This window comes from Pithys albifrons, chromosome 1 (genome assembly GCF_047495875.1).
Source record: "Pithys albifrons albifrons isolate INPA30051 chromosome 1, PitAlb_v1, whole genome shotgun sequence".
In the NCBI taxonomy this organism is placed as follows: Eukaryota; Metazoa; Chordata; class Aves; order Passeriformes; family Thamnophilidae; genus Pithys; species Pithys albifrons.
This window is the reverse complement of record NC_092458.1, coordinates 126,140,539-126,163,358: the sequence shown is the minus strand read 5'-3', so window position 1 is coordinate 126,163,358 and position 22,820 is coordinate 126,140,539. Positions and strand designations below refer to the sequence as shown.

At 57.6% G+C, this 22,820-nt stretch overlaps 1 protein-coding gene across 1 annotated transcript in view; it reads right to left on the bottom strand.

Annotated features, from left to right (window-relative positions):
* Positions 1–22,820, bottom strand: part of ITSN1 (intersectin 1) — a 104,801-nt gene that overhangs the window by 74,338 nt on the left and 7,643 nt on the right. The window contains 4 exon segments of the mRNA XM_071567519.1: positions 257–417; positions 7,899–7,962; positions 9,943–10,035; positions 11,257–11,316. Of these exon segments, the coding sequence (XP_071423620.1) occupies positions 257–417; positions 7,899–7,962; positions 9,943–10,035; positions 11,257–11,284 (346 nt within the window). The 5' untranslated portion in view covers positions 11,285–11,316.

The following is a 22,820-nucleotide window of genomic DNA, read 5'->3' as shown; positions in this document are numbered from 1 at the left end:
CACCAAAGGTTGGGGTGCCAGGAAGAGGAGCTCACCAAAGGTTGGGGTGTAAGGAGGAGGAGCTCACCGAAGGTTGGGGTGCCAGGAGGAGTGTACCAAAGGCTGGGGTGCCAGGAAAAGGAGCTTACCAAAGGTTGGGGTGCCAGGACAAGGAGCTCACCAAAGGCTGGGGTGCCAGGAAAAGGAGCTTACCAAAGGTTGGGGTGCCAGGACAAGGAGCTCACCAAAGGCTGGGGTGCCAGGAAAAGGAGCTTACCAAAGGCTGGGGTGCCAGGCAGGGCGAGGGGCGGCTGCTTCATGACGGGGGGCAGAGCAGAGGGCAGCTGGTACCCCTGCAGCTTCAGCTTGATGAGCTTCATGGCTATGGAGAACTCCAGGGGATCCATCCTGCCATCGTTGTTCATGTCAGCCAGAGCCCTGCAAAACAGGCACAGTGACATCAGAACTGCTGCCACACACAGGGATGGGCACCCCAGGCTGGGCACGGGCTGGAGCAGCAGCTGAGGGAGCTGGGGGGGCTGAGCTGGAGCAAAGGAGGCTCAGGGGGCACCTTCTGGCTCTGCAATCCCTGCCAGGAGGGGGGAGCCGGGACAGGGGGTCGGGCTGTGCCCCAGGGCACAGGGACAGGAGCAGAGGGCACGGCCTCAGGCTGGGCCAGGGCAGGGGCAGGGGGCACAGAGCAGGAATTTCTGCCTGGAAAGGGTGGGCAGGCACTGGCAGGGGCTGCCCAGGGAGGTTTGGAGTGCCCAGCCCTGGAGGTGCCCAAGGCAGGACTGGCCGTGGCACTGAGTGCTCTGGGCTGGGGGACAAGGTGGGCATGGGGCACAGGGTGGGCTCCAGGGGCTGGCAGGGCTTTGCCAAGGTGGGTATGGGGCACAGGGTGGGCTGCAGGGGCTGTCAGGGCTTTGCCAAGGTGGGCATCGGGCCCAGGGTGGGCTGCAGGGGCTGGCAGGGCTTTGCCAAGGTGGGCATCGGGCACAGGGTGGGCTCCAGGGGCTGGCAGGGCTGTGCCAGCCTCAGTGGTGCTGGCATTCTAATTTCCACCCACAATAATTATGCCAGGCTAGAAAGGGCCATGAAACAGACACTGTTTAAACCGAGAGCTCCTCGACTTCTTTCCTGGGGTGATTTGTAATTTTCAAGAGCCTTTTCAGCTCCTGGAGCTCCACCGAGGCACCGAGGGAAGGACCAAGGCAGGAAAGGTCTGCAAAAGGACTCCAGGGAACTGCCCAGCCCCACACCCAGCCCCACAGACACTGCCCAGCCCCATCCCCAGCCCCACAGACACTGCCCATCCCCACAGACACTGCCCAGCCCCACACCCAGCCCCACAGACACTGCCCAGCCCCATCCCCAGCCCCACAGACACTGCCCATCCCCACAGACACTGCCCAGCCCCACACCCAGCCCCACAGACACTGCCCATCCCCACAGACACTGCCCTGCCCCACAGACACTGCCCAGGCCCCACAGACACTGCCCATCCCCACACCCAGCCCCACACCCAGCCCCACAGACACTGCCCAGCCCCATACCCAGCCCCACAGACACTGCCCAGCTCCATATCCAGCCCCACAGACACTGCCCAGCTCCATATCCAGCCCCACAGACACTGCCCAGCCCCACACCCAGCCCCACAGACACTGCCCAGCCCCACAGACACTGCCCAGCCCCACACCCAGCCCCACAGACACTGCCCAGCCCCACACCCAGCCCCACACCCAGCCCCATCCCCAGCCCCACAGACACCGCCCAGCCCCACAGACACTGCCCAGCCCCACACCCAGCCCCACAGACACTGCCCAGACCCATCCCCAGCCCCACAGACACTGCCCAGCCCCACACCCAGCCCCACAGACACTGCCCAGACCCACAGACACTGCCCATCCCCACAGACACTGCCCAGCCCCACACCCAGCCCCACAGACACTGCCCAGACCCATCCCCAGCCCCACAGACACTGCCCAGCACCACAGACACTGCCCAGCCCCACACCCAGCCCCACAGACACTGCCCAGCCCCACAGACACTGCCCAGCCCCATACACACTGCCCAGACCCATACACACTGCCCAGACCCATACACACTGCCCAGACCCACACCCAGCCCCACAGACACTGCCCAGACCCATCCCCAGCCCCACAGACACTGCCCAGCACCACAGACACTGCCCAGCCCCACACCCAGCCCCACAGACACTGCCCATCCCCACAGACACTGCCCAGCCCCACAGACACTGCCCAGACCCATACACACTGCCCAGACCCACACCCAGCCCCACAGACACTGCCCAGCCCCACAGACACTGCCAATCCCCACACACACTGCCTAGCCCCATACACAGCCCCACAGACACTGCCCAGCCCCACAGACACTGCCCAGCCCCACAGAGCCACCCCCTGAGCCTGGGCTTCAGCTGCCCTGGAAATAACCCCCTTTCACTCTGAGCTTCCCTCCCTCTGCCCCATCCACGTTGAAATGTGCTCTCAATTACACAATAGCACTCGAGATGAAACATTGGCCTGGACCTTGACTGGGCTTTCAGGGCAAGGAGTCTGACTGTGTTAAACAGGCTGCTTTTTGTTCTGCCCTGGTAGCCAAGGAAGCCAAACCCAGCAGGGAATGGGGGTGGGAGAGAGAACAGGGAGAGCAAGGTCAGTTCTTGCCCCTGCACAGCAAAGAAACAGAGTAAAGGCACGTTAGTAACAGACTCAGCTGCAAACTCAGGGTTAAACATTCTGTTACTTCTTTTTTTGAAGAATTCAGGACAGATTTGAGTATTGGGGTAACACAGAATTTGGGTCATGCAGGTATTGCCATGGCAGGGACACCTGGGTGAACTGCAGCTTCATTCTGGTCCAGTCCCTCCCAGGGAAAACTTCCATGCAGGGATGGGAGTTCCCCAAAAGCACCCAGAGAAGGGGCAGCTGTTCCCAGCTGGCACAGGGGCACAGCCAGGCCCCTGCACTGGCAAAGCACCCACAGCAGGAAGACCCTGGGACTCCAGAAAAAATCCCAAGCCCTGGAAGAGGCAGATCCCAGCAAGAACTCCCAAAGATCAGCCCTGATTTAGATGCCCACCAGCACCAGGGACACTGCAAAGCCCTGCCCAGCCCTGCCCAGCCAGCGTTCCCTGAGCTGTGGCATTGCCAACCTGTCCTGCCCTGCTCTGACTCCAAACAGAATCCCAAACCCTGGAAGTGGCAGATCCCAGCAGGGGCTTCCAAAGCTCAGTTCTGGTTTAAGTGTCCACCAGCACCAGGGACACTGCAAAGCTCTGCCCAGCCCTGCCCAGGCAGCGTTCCCTGAGCTGTGGCACTGCCAACCTGTCCTGCCCAGACACTGTTCCCTGAGCTGTGCCTGTCCTTAACCCACCAGCTCTGACATCCTGGGGCCAAATAACAGCAAGAAAATCTGGGAGCAGCATCTCAAGGGAGTCTGGAGAGGACCCTGTGGACACTGAGCCTCAAACAGTTATTTATAGCCTTAAACAGCTTGTGCTGCACAACTGCCTGAAAGGAGGGGAACCAGGGACTGGTTTGGGCTGGGAGGGACCCCAAAGCCCACCCAGTGCCACCTCTGCCATGGCAGGGACACCTCCCACCAGTCCAGGGTGCTCCAAGCCCTGTCCAGCCTGGCCTGGGACACTTTCCCATCAGCCCTGTCCTGCCCACAGCATTCCCAGGAATTCTCTCCCACCTGGACACCAGAGATGGCCCTTTGCCATCAGTCCTGTCCTTCCCACAGCATTCCCAGGAATTCTGCCCCACCTGGACACCAGAGATGACCCTTTCCCATCAGTCCTGTCTGTCCTTCCCACAGCATTCCCAGGAATTCTGCCCCACCTGGACACCAGAGAGGAGCCCCTTGCCATCAGCCCTGTCCTACCCACAGCATTCCCAGGAATTCTGCCCCACAGGGACAGCAGCTGAGGGCTGGGAGGGAGCAGGGACAGACACAGGGACATCCTCCAAAGGTTTTCCTCAGTCCTGGGAAAACAGGGAACTCCCAGTGCATGGCCAGCACGTGGCATCCACCCAGGTCTCCCTCCCTTCCAGAGGGACAGGCCACCTGGAGGTGCTTTCTGAGGGCTCTCAGGAAAGGCAGATTAGAGCTGCTTAAGCTCAGTTATCACCCAGGTCAGCTCAAAGCCTAATTAGAGGCTCCTTAATTGATCACCAGGCTGGGGCAGCCCAAAGCCAGTAAAGGGCAGATCAGCCAGACAGACCATAATACTTCCCCTCCTTTGCTCCACTGAGGTCCCAGAGACTTATTTTGTGGGAAATAAATCAGGGACAGAGGAATTGTCAGTGCTGAAATCAGGGAGCTTCTATTTTTAAGGACCAAGAACTCTGGAGAAGCTTTTCCTGACAGCAGAAGTGGCAGATTTATCAGGTATATTCCAGATAAATTCCTTGTGTCCATCCAGCTCCAGCTGATCCTTTGGGAAGCAAAGGCCAGGCTTTTATCAGATTATCACAACCAACTGTATTTAAAATAAGCAGAATAATTAAGAATAGGGAAACTCTTCCAAACCACAACTCCCAAACAGACACTTCCAAAGGGAATCCCCATCCCTGGGAGTGTCCCAGGCCAGGTTGGAGCACCCTGGGCTGGTGGGAGGTGTCCCTGCCATGGCAGGGGTGGCACTGGGGGGGCTTTGGGGTCCCTCCCAACCCAAACCATTCTGGGACTGATTTCTCAGAGCAGAAAATAAATTCCAGAGCTTTCCAAGCTGCTCTAACTCAGAATTTTCTAACACCCTCCCTCCCTCAGAGAATCACAGAATAATAGAATGGATTGGGTTGGAAAAGACCTCCCAGATCATCAAGTCCAACCCTTGATCCAACCCCACTGTGATCACCAGCCCAGGGCACAGAGTGCCCTGGGCTGGTGATCACAGTGAGGTTGGATCAAGATGTGTTGGATTCTCACTCAGTGCCACATCCATTGGGTTGGAAAAGCCCTCCCAGATCATCAAGTCCAACCCTTGGGCCAACTCCAGTCCCTTTACCAGATCATGGCACTCAGTGCCACGGCCAAGCTCAGTTGAAAAACCTCCAGGGATGGGGAATCCACCCCCTCTCTGGGCAGCCCATTCCAATCCCTGAGCACTCTCTCTGCAAAGAATTTCTTTCTGCTCTCCAACTTGAATTTCCCTTGGCAGAGCTTGAGCCCATCGTGCCCCCTTGTCCTATTGCTGAGTGCCTGGGAGAAGAGACCAACCCCCACCTGGCCAGAACTTCCCTTCAGGCAGTTCCAGACAGTGCTGAGGTCCCCTCTGAGCCTCCTCTTCTCCAGGCTGAACACCCCCAGCTCCCTCAGCCTCTCCCCACAGCACTTGTGCTCCAGTCCCTTCTCCAGCCTCGTTGCTCTTCTCAGTTGGGTTGGAAAAGACCTCCCAGATCATCAAGTCCAACCCTTGATCCAACCCCACTGTGATCACCAGCCCAGGGCACTCTGTGCCCTGGGCTGGTGATCACAGTGGGGTTGGATCAAGATGTGTTGGATTCTCACTCAGTGCCACATCCATTGGGTTGGAAAAGCCCTCCCAGATCATCAAGTCCAATCCTTGGTCCAACTCCAGTCCCTTTACCAGATCATGGCACTCAGTGCCACGGCCAAGCTCAGCTGAAAAACCTCCAGGGATGGGGAATCCACCCCCTCTCTGGGCAGCCCATTCCAATCCCTGAGCACTCTCTCTGCAAAGAATTTCTTTCTGATCTCCAGCTTCAATTTCCCCTGGCAGAGCTTGAGCCCATCGTGCCCCCTTGACTCCTGTAGCTGCCCCTCTTTCCCTCCAACACCCAAATGCCCCCCAAAAACCCCAAACCCATCAATTCCAGAAGCAAATCCTGATGATGTTTTAAGCAGCTCGTATCTCTCAGAGCTTTTGAGTTCATTCCTCCAGAACTCCCCCTCCAAAGTGCTCCTGGATCTCCACAGACTTGTACTTCAATATTTACTTCTCTTCATTCAGAGATGATTGAAAAGGCAAGAGACAGAGACAAAGGGATGTCAAAACTCTGCTCTGTGATTTACAAAGGCAGCTTGAACAAGTTCAGCTTCGTTACCAAAAATGTGCAAGCTCAGGTCTTGTCTCTATGACAACTCCAGAGGGAGTGGAATGATTCCCTTTCTCTCAGGAACACTGAGCAGTCAGAGGGAAGGGATCCTCAGCCACACTATTGCCAACTCTTTCCTCCTGTGGACACCTCTCTAAAGCCAATCCCTACGGAAGGTTTTTGGAGAAAGGATGTCTGGTTGAAGACAAAACTTCTTTCCTTGTTTAATTCACAGGCCAGGGAAGTTCCAGAGGGACATCTCAACTTTCACTGAGTCTTCAGCAAATGAGAAAACCAGACCAGCTTTGATATTGGTGAGATTAATTAGAAAAGAAAATAAGCTCTTTATTTAAAAACATGTGAATCTGGGCATGCAGATTGCCAAAGGGAAAACATAATTCTCCCTGGACACTCCCAGGGATGGAGCAGCCACAGCTGCTCTGGGCACCCTGTGTATTTTTAATACTAATCATTATTAGCAATTGTATTAATAAGTTGGAAGTATTTAGTAATTTGAAACGAGGGTTTGAAAGTGCCAAACTGAGAAATGCCCTTTGCAAAGGTTTCCTGTGCCAGTCCCTGAGCTGGCACTGAACTCAGCCTGGGCTCTGCTCAGCAGGCCTGGCCTTTGCAGGGCATGTGGGAACAGACTGGTGGCATCACAGACCCCCAGAGTGCCCAAGGCTGGCAGAGACCCCCAGGGCCATCCACTGCCACCGGGATCACCCCCAATCCATGTCCCCAAGGGCGACAACAGACCCCTCTGGGACACTCCAGACACAGTGACTGCCCCACCTCCCTGGGACACTCATTCCAAGGCCTGACCACCCTGGCAGGGAGAAGTTGTTCCTGATCTCCAACCTGCCCCTGCCCTGGCACAGTCTGGGGCCTTTTCCTCTTGCCCTGAGAGAAGGTGCCCCCTGAGCCTCCTTTGCTCCAGCTGAGCCCCCCCAGCCCCCTCAGCTGCTGCTCCAGCCCTTGCCCAGCTCCCTGGGCACCCTCCAGCCCCTCAGTGCCCCTTCCCTGAGGGCCAGAACTGGGCACAGCCCTGGGGGTGCCCCAGAAGTGCCATATCAGGGGACAGTTCCTGCCCTGGCCCTGCTGCCACACCAGTGCTGGCACAGCCCTGGGGCCATCACCCTCCTGCCCCCCTGGGTACCCCTGGGCACCCCTGGGCTCGTGTCCAGCCCTTGGCACAGCCCCCCAGGCCTTTCCCAGCTCTCCAGCCCCTGTGCCCAGCCTGGAGCACTCATGGCTTGCCTGAGCAGCACTGGGCACTGCTGCCCCTCACCCTGCTGGCCCCAGCCCACCCACCCCACGGATCCAGCCACCCCAGAACCCCTGCAGAGCCTCCAGCCCCTCCAGCAGAGCAGGGGTGCCACCCAGCTGTGCATGCCCTGCCTGAGGGTGCCCTGGTGCCCACCCCATGGATCCAGCCCCCCCAGCAGACCAGGGGTGCCACTCAGCTGTGCATGCCCTGCCTGAGGGTGCCATCAGTGCCCACCCCATGGATCCAGCCCCCACAGCAGACCAGGGGTGCCACTCAGCTGTGCATGCCCTGCCTGGGGGTGCCCTGGTGCCCACCCCATGGATCCAGCCCCCCCAGCAGACCAGGGGTGCCACCCAGCTGTGCATGCCCTGCCTGGGGGTGCCCTGGTGCCCACCCCAGACCACCAATACACACATCCCACAGGTCTGGGCCCTGGGGCACCCAGGTGGGTTCAGCTCCACTCCCCCCCACACCATGGGCCCTGTGCCCCTCTGTGCCAGTCTGTCCCAGTGTGCCCCAGTAACAGCACCCTGCTGGGGCTGCCCACCCCGTGCCACACTCACCATATCTGTGCCAACACTGGCTGGGGCAACCCAGACTGGAAAAAAAAGTTCCTGGCTTGATCACCTGGAAAATAAACAGGAAATCCATAAATCCCTGGCAGAGGGGAGGGGAAATCAGGAGGCAGAAACATCTGCAGGAGAAGCAACAGGGGAACCACCAGGAGTTAATGCCACACCTACAGAGTGTGGCACTGAAACACAGCTGGGCACTGGTAACCCCACCAGGTATTGCCCAGGGGCACCTCCTGCAAGGGGCAGCACCCACAGGGCACCTGGGGGTGGGCAGGCAGGGGGCTCACAGCCCCTCAGTGGGCTAAAGGCTGCCCTGAACCACCTGCCCTGTGCCAATACAAACCCCATCCTGCATTTTCTGCCAGTGCAGTGCCAGTCAGACACCATCAAATCATGTGGGAAGTAAAATTAAACAGTGATGGGCACTACTAAAGTCACTAATGGTGTAATTCATTTCCCAACTCTCAGTGGAAAGTAAGGAGAGCAAAATAATTACAGAGGGATTCTGCACTTGGGAATGCTGGAAAAGAATTGGAAGCAGGACTAAATGCCAAAGGAATTCAATAAAACTGGAAGGATTTGGTACCAGATCTGTCATGGAACAGGGAGAGAAAGATGGAACTGGACACTGAGGTGGGTCTGGCTGGGAGGAGACTCCACTGGGACCTGATCCTGATTTCACACTCTGGAAACCCTCTGGAAATCCTCTTGATGGATCAGACAGCAGGGAAGAGAAACACTTGTCTGTCTTTCATTTTAACTGACTGGAGGGAGATGTTGGACAAGGGCTGGAGGGACAGGACAAGGGGAATGGCTTCAAACTGCCACAGGGCAGGGACAGGTGGGATATTGGGAAGGAATTGCTGGCTGGGAGGGTGGGCAGGCCCTGGCACAGGGTGGGCAGAGCAGCTGTGCCTGCCCCATCCCTGGGAGTGTCCCAGGCCAGGCTGGACAGGGCTTGGAGCAGCCTGGGCTGGTGGGAGGTGTCCCTGCCATGGGAGGGGTGGCACTGGGGGGGCTTTGGGGTCCCTCCAACCCATCTATGACTCTGTGGTGCTCATTTAAACAGCACTAAAGAGAATCAAAGGCAACAAACCAAAGTCCCAAAGAGGAGCCCTGAACCCACAGGGATGGGGGTTGGTCTCTTCTCCCAGGCACTCAGCAATAGGACAAGGGGACACGATGGGCTCAAGCTCTGCCAGGGGAAATTGAAGTTGGAGAGCAGAAAGAAATTCTTTGCAGAGAGAGTGCTCAGGGATTGGAATGGGCTGCCCAGAGAGGGGGTGGATTCCCCATCCCTGGAGGTTTTTCAGCTGAGCTTGGCCGTGGCACTGAGTGCCATGATCTGGTAAAGGGACTGGAGTTGGACCAAGGGTTGGACTTGATGATCTCAGAGGGCTTTTCCAACCCAATGGATGTGGCACTGAGTGAGAATCCAACATATCTTGATCCAACCCCACTGTGATCACCAGCCCAGGGCACTCTGTGCCCTGGGCTGGTGATCACAGTGGGGTTGGATCAAGGTTTGGACTTGATCTTAGAGGTCTTTTCCAACCCAATCCATTCTATGATTCTATCAGTGGTGTCCATGGGAATTCCACAGGGTCAGTGCAATTCCTGGACCTGCAGCTTTGCTCCCACCACTTCTGCCTTTGGATCCTGCCCAGAGCTGCCCATGCTGACCTCACTGCTCACACAAGGCTGTTTCTGGAGCAGATTGCAGCTAAATTATCTTTATTTAATCAGCCTTTAATCTCTGGGCATGTTGGAATGGTGGGCAGAGCCCAGGCAGTCCCAGAGCTCAGGCACTCACTGAATTCCCTGCTCCCAGCAGGGTGGGAAGGAAAAACAGCAGGAAATTCCAGCAAAGTTGGGGTTGGCAAGGCATAAAAAAGTGGGATATAACACGAGAAACAGCTCTTCAAATTCTTTAATCCTCCTGCCCATATTTCCTCCAGGCAACTGTGCAGATATTTCAGCTTCCCAGTTAAGATTTAATGAAATGAAATGAAAGTGGAGACCATTCCCTTACCAGTGATAAAGCCCGAGGTTGGTTTCAGGCTGTGGAACTGCTGGTCATGTTTGGCTCTCTCCTCCACAGTGATAGCCCAGACATCCAGGTTGCCTGGAAGAAAAGTCATGGAAAATGGCAGGAAGGAACAGCACCTGGAGAACAACCTCTGTGTGTGTGTGTCACCACCTCCCACCCGTGTGGCCCTCTGGTTTTAAGAGGCTGTAGGAGCTCTCCCTGCTTGTCCAGGAGAACAGGGATTCAGGCAGAGAGGGAACAGGGCCCATGGGCACCAACAGCACAGGAGGGTGCCCTGACTCCCCTGGGAATGAGAGCTCTGAGCAGGAACGTGTTCCCAGACCACCCTCCTCACTCCTGAAGGGAATATGGCACTTTTGTTCTCATCTGACCAGTGGGACAAGGGGAGAAACTGGAAGTGACACCACCCAAAGGCACCTGCTGGGCTTTCCAGCAATCCAGAGGTGCAGGAATCCTGAATGGAAAAGACAGCCCCTTCTCAGGCACAGGTGGAGCAGAACGAGGTGGGGCCAATGGCTGGATGTGCCTGGGTGCCCCTGGGTGTGCCAGATGTGCCTGGGTGTGCCCACATTTGCCTGGGTGTGCCTGGGTGTGGCCAGATGTGCCCAATGTCCCTGGATGTGCCCACATGTGCCTGGGTGTGCCCACATGTGCCTGGGTGTGCCTGGATGTGCCTGGGTGTGCCTGGATGTGGCCAGATGTGCCTGGGTGTGCTTGGATGTGCCTGGATGTGGCCAGATGTGCCTGAATGTGCCTGGATGTGGCCAGATGTCCCTGGATGTGCCTGAATGTGCCTGGATGTGGCCAGATGTCCCTGGATGCCCCTGGATGTGCCTGGATGTGGCCAGATGTGCCTGGATGTCCCTGGATGTGCCTGATGTGGCCAGATGTCCCTGGATGTGGCCAGATGTGCCTGGATGTCCCTGGATGTGCCTGGATGTCCCTGGGTGTGCCTGGATGTCCCTGGATGTGGCCAGATGTGCCTGGGTGTCCCTGGATGTCCCTGGATGTGCCTGGGTGTGCCCGGGTGTGCCCAGATGTGCCCACATGTGCCTGGGTGTCCCTGGATGTGGCCAGATGTGCCCTGCAGGGCTGGGCTGGATCCATGCAGGCCACAGGGACCCTGCTCAGCTCTGCTCCTCGCTGGGCTGTTCCTGCTCACCAGCACAGGCCCCACAACCAGCTCAGAGAGAGACTCTCCACAGATTCCTCCACAGAGGAAACACTCAGGAAGGACCAGATTTAGGAGGAGTTTTTGGATGCAGGAACAGTTCAAAGCCAACAGGAATCACTTACCCCCAAAAGGTGCTGGGAACTGAGCCATGGTTCTGTCACTTTGAGCTTCTTAAGAGATGCCTGGAAAAGACAAAAGAGCACAAAGAGACCATCAAACCGCTGCAGGATCTCCCATTTTCCGTCTGAGGAATCACCACAGCCAGGAAGAAAGGCAGAGGCAGCAGGACTGTGCCCCCCTGCCCACAGGACCCCTGGCACACACCACTCAGTTCTACACCATCTCTGCACCCAGGAGGGTGTTCCCACATCTCAGTCCTGCTCAAGAACGTCCCCCAAACCAACCTGCACAACCGAATTTATGGATCTACCCAGGGATTTAATGAGCAGTGATGCAGGGAAGGACAGGGCCCAGGGAGGTGCCAGTGGATCCCTCAGGGCTCTGTGGCTTCCCTGGTGCCCCAGGCCCTGCTCCTGCCTGGCATCAGAGCTGGCTCCAGCTCCAGCTGTTCCACAGGGTGGTTCCAGTGCTGGCACCAAAGCCCTGCCTGGCATCAGAACTGGCTCCATCTCCAGCTCTTCCTGTGGCTTCCCTGGTGCTCCAAGCCCTGCTCCTGCCTGGCATCAGAACTGGCTCCAGCTCCAGCTGTTCCACCTGGAGGGGGAGGAAAAAAGAGGGGGAGGAAGAAAGAGAAAGAGGAGGAGGAGGAAGAAAGAGGAGGAGGAGGAGGAAGAAAAAGGAGGAGGAGGAGGAGGAAGAAAAAGGAGGAGGAGGAAGAAAAAGGAGGAGGAGGAAGAAAGAGGAGGAGGAGGAAGAAAGAGGAGGAGGAGGAAGAAAGAGGAGGAGGAGGAAGAAAGAGGAGGAGGAGGAAGAAAGAGGAGGAGGAGGAAGAAAGAGGAGGAGGAGGAAGAAAGAGGAGGAGGAGGAGGAGGAAGAAAGAGGAGGAGGAGGAGAAGGAGGAGGAGGAAGAAAAAGGAGGAGGAGGAGGAGGAGGAGGAGGAGGAAGAAAAAGGAGGAGGAGGAGGAGGAAGAAAAAGGAGGAGGAGGAGGAGGAAGAAAGAGGAGGAGGAGGAGAGAGGAGGAGGAGGAGGAGGAGGAAAGAAGAGGGGGAAAAAAGGAGAAGCAGCTCTGCACACCCTGCCAGCAGCCCAGCTGTGCCAGGGAGGGAGGGAAGGGCAGGAGGGGCACCTGCAGCTCTGCACACCCTGCCAGCAGCCCAGCTGTGCCATGGAGGGAAGGGAGGGTGGGAAGGGATCAGGAATGTCACAGCATTCCCATATTGGCTTTGGAGGGGGTTTGGGGACAGTTCCATGGCAGCACTGACTCCACTCCTGTGCCCTGCACCCCCAGGAAGGTGGCACAGACCCGGAGTGATGGAGCACCCTCTGCCCAGAGAGGTGGCAGAGATCCAGCGTGGGTCAGCTGGGCTCTGTGCCATGCCTTCCCTGGGCTCTGTGCCACCCCTGCCCCAGGCTCTGTGCCATCCCTGCCCCAGGCTCTGTGCCACCCCTGCCCACCAGGACAGCAGGGATTGCCCCCCTCACTGCTGGTTGTGTCTGCAGCCACTTGGCAAACTCAGCAATGTCTGGACTCTGAACAAACTGAGCTGGCACTGCCCAAGGGGCTGGGAAATGCCCCCCACAGGAAGCAGGGGCACCAAGGAGGGCACCCACAACAGCACCCTCAGTCCATGGCATGCCCCGACCTCCTGCCTGGCACAGTGTGCCAGCTGGGAGGGAACCCTCATCCCTTGGGAATCACCAGGTGCAAGAGCTCCTTCCTACTGCTTTTAGAGGGCACAGAGAGAGGCACTGAGCTGCCCCCTCTGCCTGGCACTGGCACCGGGACTGGCACTGTCCCTGAGCTGCCCCCTCTGCCTGGCACTGGCACCGGGACTGGCACTGTCCCTGAGCTGCTCCCCCTGCCTGGCACTGGCACTGTGCTGCTCCCCCTGCCTGGCCCTTGCACTGGGACTGGCACTGTCCCTGAGCTGCTCCCCCTGCCTGGCACTGGGACTGGCACTGTCCCTGAGCTGCCCCCTCTGCCTGGCACTGGCACCGGGACTGGCACTGTCCCTGAGCTGCTCCCCCTGCCTGGCACACAGCAGCTCAGGCTGTTGCCACCCCAGGGTATGCCAGAGAGGTGCCACATTGGGCACACCCTTCCAGCACAGATCCCTTCAGCCCTGCCCAGCAGATCCCCTGCCCACCCGCACACAAAGCACTGGGCTCTGGGTCAGTGCCAGGGGCTGCATGTGCCAGCCCTGCGGGACAGACAGACAGCCCAGCTGTGCCACTGCCAGGGTGGGATGAGCACCAACCACCCACAGACACTGCCCACCAGGGGCACAGGATCCCTGAGGCTGGCAAAGCCCTCCCAGCTCCTGCAGCCCACCCTGTGCCTGATGCCCAACTTGGCAAAGCCCTCCCAGCTCCTGGAGCCCACCCTGTGCCCGATGCCCACCTTGGCAAAGCCCTGCCAACCCCTGCAGCCCACCCTGTGCCCCATGCCCACCTTGGCAAAGCCCTGTCAGCCCCTGGAGCCCACCCTGTGCCTGATGCCCACCTTGGCAAAGCCCTGTCAGCCCCTGGAGCCCACCAGTGCCAAGGTGGGCACTGGGCACAGGGTGGGCTCCAGGGGCTGGCAGGGCTGTGCCAGCCTCAGGGACTCTGGGATTCTGTGCAATGAACACACAAGGGCTGGTTTCAATCCCCACCCCACCTCCCACTCCCAACTGAACTGTCACAGAATTAGGGCACCTTTTTCAAGACTTTCACTTTAAAAGATTGAACACAATGAAAAGCCCCTGCACCACTCAACTGTTTGTGAAACCCTCACCAAGAAATAAACTAAAGAGCCTTGGAAATGGGCATGATCCAAAATAAAAAAAAAAATGTTTTTGGGTTGTTTCACTTCAGCTTCTCCATCCGTGCCCTGAGTTAGAGCCGTGCAGGGGGAAGGGGAAGGAGGAAGAAGCAGCCCTGAGTCAGCACAAGAGTGAAGTCAAGAGAGTTCAGGATGTGCATGTCCATTCCCTGCCCCTCCCCTGAGCAAAGCCAGAGACAGAGAGGTCTGGCAGGGCAGGGAGAGGATGAGGATGGATGGGGATGAAGGCCAAGGCCCAGAGTGCAGCGTGGTCAGAGTGTCCTGCCCACTGACCTGACTCCTCAGGGAGCAGAGTCTGGAGGGCACAGCTGGGAACAGCCTTTCAACAGAGAGACAGAACAGGAGGAATTATTCAGCTCCTCCTAATCCTTATCAGCATCTCAGGGCTTGGGCCACCACTGACTGAGCAGCTCCTGTCCCTGCCAAGGACACAGGGTCTGGATTTCCTCCAAGCTCTGTCTCCTGACTCTTCTGCACCTCAGACACGGGGACAGGCCCAGGGGTGGCACCTGGAGAAAGATTTGTCACCCCCTTCCTGCTGGCCACACTCAGCCCTGCTGCTCCAGCACAGGATGCCCACAGGTGGCCAAGAGGAGCAGGAGAAGACAAACCAAGACTTTAATCAGCAGAAATGTGGCTGAAATGGTGAAAGTTGCTGGGTTATTCTCTCAGGGACAGGAGAGGCCCCTGGGCACCTGTGGAATTCAGGGATCTCCTCAGCCTGCAGAGGGTGCTGAGCAGACCCCAGTGGCCAGGGAAGATGCATAAAGGTGAACCAGGGCCTGACCCACGTTCCTGCTCCTCTGCTGGAGCTCCTGCCTCCCCTGCCATCAGCACACACCAAGGACATGAGCCCTCCATGGGGCAGGGGATGCCCAAAGCAAGGGCTGTCTGGGTCCTGCTCCAGCACATCATTTCCCCTCCCAAATGCCACCAAACAACCCTCACCCAAGAGCAAACCCGTTTCAGGTGTGACCACAAACCAGGCACCTGCTGCACACAGAGGGAGAAGGGAAAGGAAGGTTTGCAAGACAGAATGGGGAGCACAGAGAGAATGTATGGATAGACACAGACACTGAAAAGGCACAGTCCTTATACATCCTGTTTCCGTGTTAAACAGAATTATGGACTGTCTGCAGGTGCAGCTGGATGGCACAAACAGCCCTGCAAAGTGCCAGGTCTCCTCTCCAGATGCCAACTGTGCTCTCCAACAGCTCCTCAGGAACCTTCTCCTGCACCTCAAAGTTCCAGTTCTTGGCTGGTGTAAAAGAATCCCAGACTGGTTTGGGTGGAAGGACCCCAAAGCCCACCCAGTGCCACCCTTGCCATGGCAGGGACACCTCCCACCAGCCCAGGCTGCTCCAAGCCCTGTCCAACCTGGCCTGGGACACTCCCAGGGATGGGGCAGCCACAGCTGCTCTGGGAATTCCACTCCACACCTTCCCAGCCAGGAATTCCTTCCCAAATCCCAACTATCCCTGCCCTCTCCAAAGGTTACAACACAAGGCCAGGAATGGTGGCAATAACAAGGAAAAACAGACACACAACCCCAGGGAGCACTTCCCATGTCTCCACCAGAGCTGAGGGGCAAGGAGTGATGGAACACAGAGATCCCCCCCAGAGCACAGAGGGGGCTCAGGGGGCTCTCCACAAAAAGCTACAGGGCAATCCAAGAGTTTGCTGGGAGAACAGCCAGACTCCAGCCTTGGATCCAGTTCTGGATCCCACAGGGGCACTTCTGACCCATTGAGGGAGCAGCAGGATCCAAGTGTCCCCAATCCCTGGTGGCTCTGCATTCCTGCCAAGGGTTGGGAATTCTTTCCAGCCCAGCAAGAGCGAGCCAGGACAGGCACACAAACCAACCAGCTCCAAAGGCAAGACTGGCTATGGAAAACTGGCCTTTCAGAGCCACCAGCAGTGAGGGAAGGGCTTCACCCTCAGGACAGAAACTCTTAGAGCTGCTCTGAAGGGTGTTCAGGGGAGGCACCACCTGCAAGGACATTTCCCATGCTGGACCTGCCAAACCTTGTTGTGCTCCTGCTGTCAGTGAGCCAAGGAGTCTGCAGAGTTAATAACCCTGCAAGGGGCAGTTCCCCTGCACTGCAATGCCTTAATGCCTCATTCCAGGATAAAAATTCCTTTCCTGCCAGAGGATAAGAGGATTCATTCAGGTTACTGGGGGTGCTAATGGGTTATTTACTGCAAGGCACAAATCTGCAGCACGGGGAGGTTTGTTGACTGTGGCTCACAAACATCTCCCACTGCTTTGCAGCCCCCTGTGAGCAGGAACGTTTGCTGTGAGTCCTGATATGGTTGGAATCATAGAATGGATTGGGTTGGAAAAGACCTCCAAGATCATCAAGTCCAAACCTTGATCCAACCCCACTGTGATCACCAGCCCAGGGCACAGAGTGCCCTGGGCTGGTGATCACAGTGAGGTTGGATCAAGATGTGGTGGATTCTCACTCAGTGCCACATCCATAGAATCACAGAATCATAGAATGGATTGGGTTGGAAAAGACCTCCGAGATCATCAAGTCCAACCCTTGGTCCAGCTCCAGTTCCTTTACCAGATCATGGCACTCAGTGCCACGGCCAAGCTCAGCTGAAAAACCTCCAGGGATGGGGAATCCACCCCCTCTCTGGGCAGCCCATTCCAATCCCTGAGCACTCTCTCTGCAAAGAATTTCTTTCTGCTCTCCAACTTCAATTTCCCCTGGCAGAGCTTGAGCCCATCGTGCCCCCTTGTCCTATTGCTGAGTGCCTGGGAGAAGAGACCAACCCCCAGCTGGCCAGAACTTCCCTTCAGGCAGTTCCAGACAGTGCTGAGGTCACCTCTGAGCCTCCTCTTCTCCAGGCTGAACACCCCCAGCTCCCTCAGCCTCTCCCCACAGCACTTGTGCTCCAGTCCCTTCTCCAGCCTCGTTGCTCTTCTCAGTTGGGTTGGAAGAGACCTCTGAGATCATCAACCCTTGATCCAACCCCACTGTGATCACCAGCCCAGGGCACAAAGTGCCCTGGGCTGGTGATCACAGTGGGGTTGGATCAAGACATGGTGGATTCTCTGTCCCTGGAGGTGTTTCAGAGGACACTCAGTGCCACATCCAGTCCCTTCTCTGGCCCCGCTCCAGCCCCTCAAGATCTTCCCTCAGCTGAGGGGCCCAGAACTGAACACAACACTCAAGGTGTGGCCTCCCCAAGGCAGAGTCCAGGGGAAGGGTCACTGCCCTGGGCCTGCTGGCCACGCTAGTTTGGATCCAGGCCAGGATCCCCTTGGCCTTCTTGGCCACCTGGGCACACTGGTGGCTCCTGTTGAGCTTCCTGTCAATTAGTTGTGGGGTTGCCTTTGGGCAGGGAAAAATCCAACTGCAGATTGTGACACAGTGCTCTGATTTCCCAACAGAGCTGAAACCCCTTTCATGAGTGACTCAAGAAGAAGGGCAGGCCAGCTGTGAAAACAAACCCAGTGAACTTCCTCACACCCACCCACACCCTGGCAGGTTCTGAGTGTGCTGCCCAGCAGTTCAGACCCCCAGGCTGGGGGCTGTTCTCCCCCTCCTCAGCTCTGGGTTTGTGCCAACACAAGAGAAATTGCAGGATGGTATTCCCAGGTTTGCCAACAATTCCAGCTCAGGCTCCTTCCTGAAAAGCTGCTTAAATTAAAGCTGTGCATGTTCAGCAGAGGATTTTGCCTCATGGCTTCAGGAGTGACAGCACCAAACACACACACAGAGTGGCCAGTCTGGGGTTGTCTCCCAGGCCAGGAAAGAATGTCCAGTCCTCAAGCTCAGCCCCAAGGCAACTCCCCCTTTTCTTTGATTCCCAGCTCAGGAAAAGCTCTGCCAAAGCTGGGAGACCCTGGAGCAGTCACAACACCCACGTGTGGGCACATGGAGTGAGATTTGGAACCCCTGTGAGAGAAGGGAGCTCCCACTCCAGGCTCCAGCACAGCCCAGCATCCTAAAAATACATTTCTGATGATTTCCCTTCTGAGTTAAGACCTGAAAATGCAAACCAGCCTCGAGGTGATGAATGTGCCCCCCGAGACAGCAGGACCTTGTTGGAGCCACCTGGCTGCAGAAATGCAGCCCCAAAGGTATTGCACAGGAAAAATTAAGTTGTGGATATTTCAGCTACTTAAAACCCCCCCTATACTGAAGCCTTTAAACCTTCAGGAGGCCAAAAAGTCTGTCTGAAATTCAACAGTTGGGTTTTCAGCTCTCCTGACAAACACACAAGGCGTTTCCTGGCACTTGGAGTGAAAGGCAAAACCCAAAATGAACTCATTGTGAAGAAGTGTTGGCTCCTTGCAGAGGAAAGAATCTGAACTTTTGCCTCCAAATGAACTTGTCCCACTTTGGGGAAAGGAAAAGGTGGTAAATAAAACTCAACCACCATTTGGCACCAGGACAGTGAATATATTGAACTGTGGAATGGTTTGGAAGGGCCATTTCTGTGAGTGTCAGCAGAGCTCTGACTGCACTGACAAACCCCTCAGAGCTGCCACTCCTGGGGGCTGCACACGGAATTCCATGGAATTCTGTGTGCCAGGAGCAGGGATGTGCTCTGGAAAAGGGCAGTGGCAGAGCAGCAGGGCCCAGGGACACAGAAACCACATGGGATTGAAGCACCAGAGCTAAAAACACAGAGAAAAACCCAAAGGATTGAGGAGGAATCAGAGCTGTCCTAAACCCCAAAGGATTCAGGAGGAATCAGAGCTGTCCTAAACCCAAAGGACTGAGGAGGAATCAGAGCTGTCCTAAAGCCCAAAGGACTGAGGAGGAATCAGAGCTGTCCTAAACCCAAAGGCCTGAGGAGGAATCAGAACTGACCTAAACCCAAAGGACTGAGGAGGAATCAGAGCTGTCCTAAACCCCAAAGGACTGAGGAGGAATCAGAGCTGTCCTAAACCCAAAGGCCTGAGGAGGAATCAGAACTGACCTAAACCCAAAGGACTGAGGAGGAATCAGAGCTGTCCTAAACCCCAAAGGACTGAGGAGGAATCAGAGCTGTCCTAAACCCAAAGGACTGAGGAGGAATCAGAGCTGTCCTAAACCCAAAGGATTCAGGAGGAATCAGAACTGTCCTAAACCCCAAGGCTTGAGGAGGAATCAGAGCTGTCCTAAACCCCAAGGCTTGAGAAGGAATCAGAGCTGTCCTAAACCCCAAGGCTTGAGGAGGAATCAGAGCTGTCCCAAACCCCCAAGGCTTGAGGAGGAATCTGTTCCAGGTGGGCTCTCACAGCTGCAAGGCAGATCTCCCAGGGTTTGACTGCAAAGTTCAGTGTTTGTGACCTGTAACAAACTGAAGACACAAGTTGCAAATGCCCCTCCCTAGACTGGCATTGAAGGGAACTGATGGACAGAGATGTGAGGGCAGCACAGGAGCCACAGCACGAAAATGTACCAGCCTGGCCCAAACTGGGGGTAACAACACCCAGAGCCACAGGGCACAGCACCCCCAGCACTGCTCCTGCCTGGCACTGGGGACACAGAGCCTGCCCCAGGGACACCCAGGGACACCCAGGGACACCCAGGGACACCCAGGGACACAGAGCCTCTCCCAGGGACACCCAGGGACACCCAGGGACACAGAGCCTGCCCCAGGGACACCCAGGGACACAGAGCCTCTCCCAGGGACACCCAGGGACACCCAGGGACACAGAGCCTGCCCCAGGGACACCCAGGGACACAGAGCCTCTCCCAGGGACACCCAGGGACACCCAGGGACACAGAGCCTCTCCCAGGGACACCCAGGGACACCCAGGGACACAGAGCCTCTCCCAGGGACACCCAGGGACACCCAGGGACACAGAGCCTGCCCCAGGGACACCCAGGGACACCCAGGGACACAGAGCCTCTCCCAGGGACACCCAGGGACACAGAGCCTCTCCCAGGGACATCCAGGGACACAGAGTCTGCCCCATGGACACCCAGGGACACCCAGGGACACAGAGCCTGCCCCAGGGACACCCAGGGACACCCAAGGACATCCAGGGACACAGAGCCTGCCCCAGGGACACCCAGGGACACAGAGCCTGCCCCAGGGACACCCAGGGACACCCAAGGACATCCAGGGACACAGAGCCTGCCCCAGGGACACCCAGGGACACCCAGGGACACCAGGGACACCCAGGGACACAGAGCCTGCCCCAGGGATACCAGGGACACCCAGGGACACAGAGCCTGTCCCAGGGACACCCAGGGACACAGAGCCTGCCCCAGGGATACCAGGGACACCCAGGGACACAGAGCCTGTCCCAGGGACACCCAGGGACACAGAGCCTGCCCCGGGGACACCCAGGGATAGCCAGGGACACCCAGGGACACCCAGGGACACAGAGCCTGCCCCAGGGACACACAGGGACACAGAGCCTGCCCCAGGGACACAGAGCCCTCCATGGAAGCCCCAGGCCAGTGCCAGCCCCAGGACGAGAGACTTTCCCCCGTGTTTTTCAGTTGAGTGACTTCCCCACTGGATCCAACCCCCTCCATTCCAGTGGTCAGGAAGGAACACAGAGGCCCTACAGCCACCAGCTGTGCAGATGTTTTCCAGGCACAACGACCTGGATCCCACTGCCAAAGCCTTTCCCAGCAGATCCAGCCTGTTCCTGCTGGGAGGAGCATCACCCAGAGCACAGAGCCAGTCCCAGCTCTTCACAATCCCAGGGACACTTAATCCAGCTGGATAACCAGGGAAATACCCACCCAGCTGTGCCACTTGCTGCTTCCCTGCCAGGACTGGCATCACTCCAGCAGTGCCTCCCCTGGAACAGCAGTTCCAGGAGCCTTGGACAACTTCACTAACACTTCCATATCCCCTGGAGGAGTTTATCAGGGAATCTTCTGGGGATTTAAAGGACACAATCCCATCCCATGGCAGTTCTGCAGTGGCAGCTGCACAGGGGTCACTGCAGGGGAGACACTGAGGGGCTGGAGCTGTGCAGGGCAGGGCAGGGAATGGGAAAGGGCTGAGGGAGCTGGGGGGGCCGAGCTGGAGCAAAGGAGGCTCAGGGGGCACCTTCTGGCTCTGCAATCCCTGCCAGGAGGGGGGAGCCGGGACAGGGGGTCGGGCTGTGCCCCAGGGCACAGGGACAGGAGCAGAGGGCACGGCCTCAGGCTGGGCCAGGGCAGGGGCAGGGGGCACAGCAGCAGGAATTTCTGCCTGGAAAGGGTGGGCAGGCACTGGCAGGGGCTGCCCAGGGAGGGTTGGAGTGCCCAGCCCTGGAGGTGCCCAAGGCAGGACTGGCCGTGGCACTGAGTGCTCTGGGCTGGGGGTCAAGGTGGGCATGGGGCACAGGGTGGGCTCCAGGGGCTGGCAGGGCTTTGCCAAGGTGGGCATGGGGCACAGGGTGGGCTGCAGGGGCTGGCAGGGCTTTGCCAAGGTGGGCATCGGGCACAGGGTGGGCTCTCAGGGGCTGGCAGGGCTGTGCCAAGGTGGGCATCGGGCACAGGGTGGGCTCCGGGGACTGGCAGGGCTGTGCCAAGGTGGGCATTGGGCACAGGGTGGGCTGCAGGGGCTGGCAGGGCTGTGCCAAGGTGGGCATTGGGCACAGGGTGGGCTGCAGGGGCTGGCAGGGCTGTGCCAGGCTCAGGGATCCCGGGATTCTCAGAACAAAGCAGTGACATGTCTGTGTCCTGCTCTGGGCTCCCTGGTGTGCAGGGCCCTGGCATGTGCCACCTCCCTCCCTCCAAAGGCCCCTCAGCTCCAGCCTCTCCTCAGCAAAACAAGGAGGAGAGAACAGCAGAGTTTCCCTGAGCTCACCCACAAACCCCTGGAAAGCTCCAGGTAACCTGCAAAGCTCAGCAGACACAATCCAGCCCAATACTGGGTTTATCTCCCTTCTGCCCAGGGCAGACCCATTTCAGAAGTCACAGAATCCAAAGAAAGGTGGAAGCCACCTAAGTAGGTATCACCTCTGCTTCCTTTCATCTCAGCAAGGCTTGCTTTCTATTTAAATCTTCACAGAATAAAGTGATTAATCTTTCATGAGAGACAAAGCCAAGTTAATTCCAGATGGAATAATGGATGGACTGTATTTATCTGGTTTCATAACACACCACAGGGGTAACTCAACAGGTAAAAACCTTCAAAATGATGGAATCCTGACCAGCTTGGGTTGCAGGGACCCCAAAGCCCACCCAGTGCCACCCCTGCCATGGCAGGAACACCTCCCACCAGCCCAGGCTGCTCCAAGCCCTGTCCAGCCTGGCCTGGGACACTCCCAGGGCTGGGGCAGCCACAGCTGCTCTGCCCACCCTGTGCCAGGGCCTGCCCACCCTCCCAGCCAGCAATTCCTGCCCCACATCCCCCTGATCTCCTCCCCCCTCACTCTCAGCCATCCCTGCCCCCTGCCCTGTGCCCCCAGGGCCTGAGGAACTGCCCCTCTCTCCTTCCCTGCAGGCCCCTCACTCATGGAGGAACCTCCTCAATCTCCTGCTCCCAAATTCGCTGCCAGTTTGGTCCTTATTGAAGGTTTCCAGCCTGGATTATGCCAAATATGCCAATGACAGAAATAAGATGCCAACATGATCTATTAACTCCTGATGCCAACCCCAAGAAGGCTGAGGGAAGCACAACCTGTGCCCTCCCATGGGCTCTGCCCTGGGCAGTCTGAGGTGCCACTGCCTTGTCTGTGCCCTTGGATCCTTCTTTATAAACTGAAATACAAACAGGAGGCCCTGGCACAGGGTGGGCAGAGCAGCTGTGGCTGCCCCTGAATCCCTGGGAGTGTCCCAGG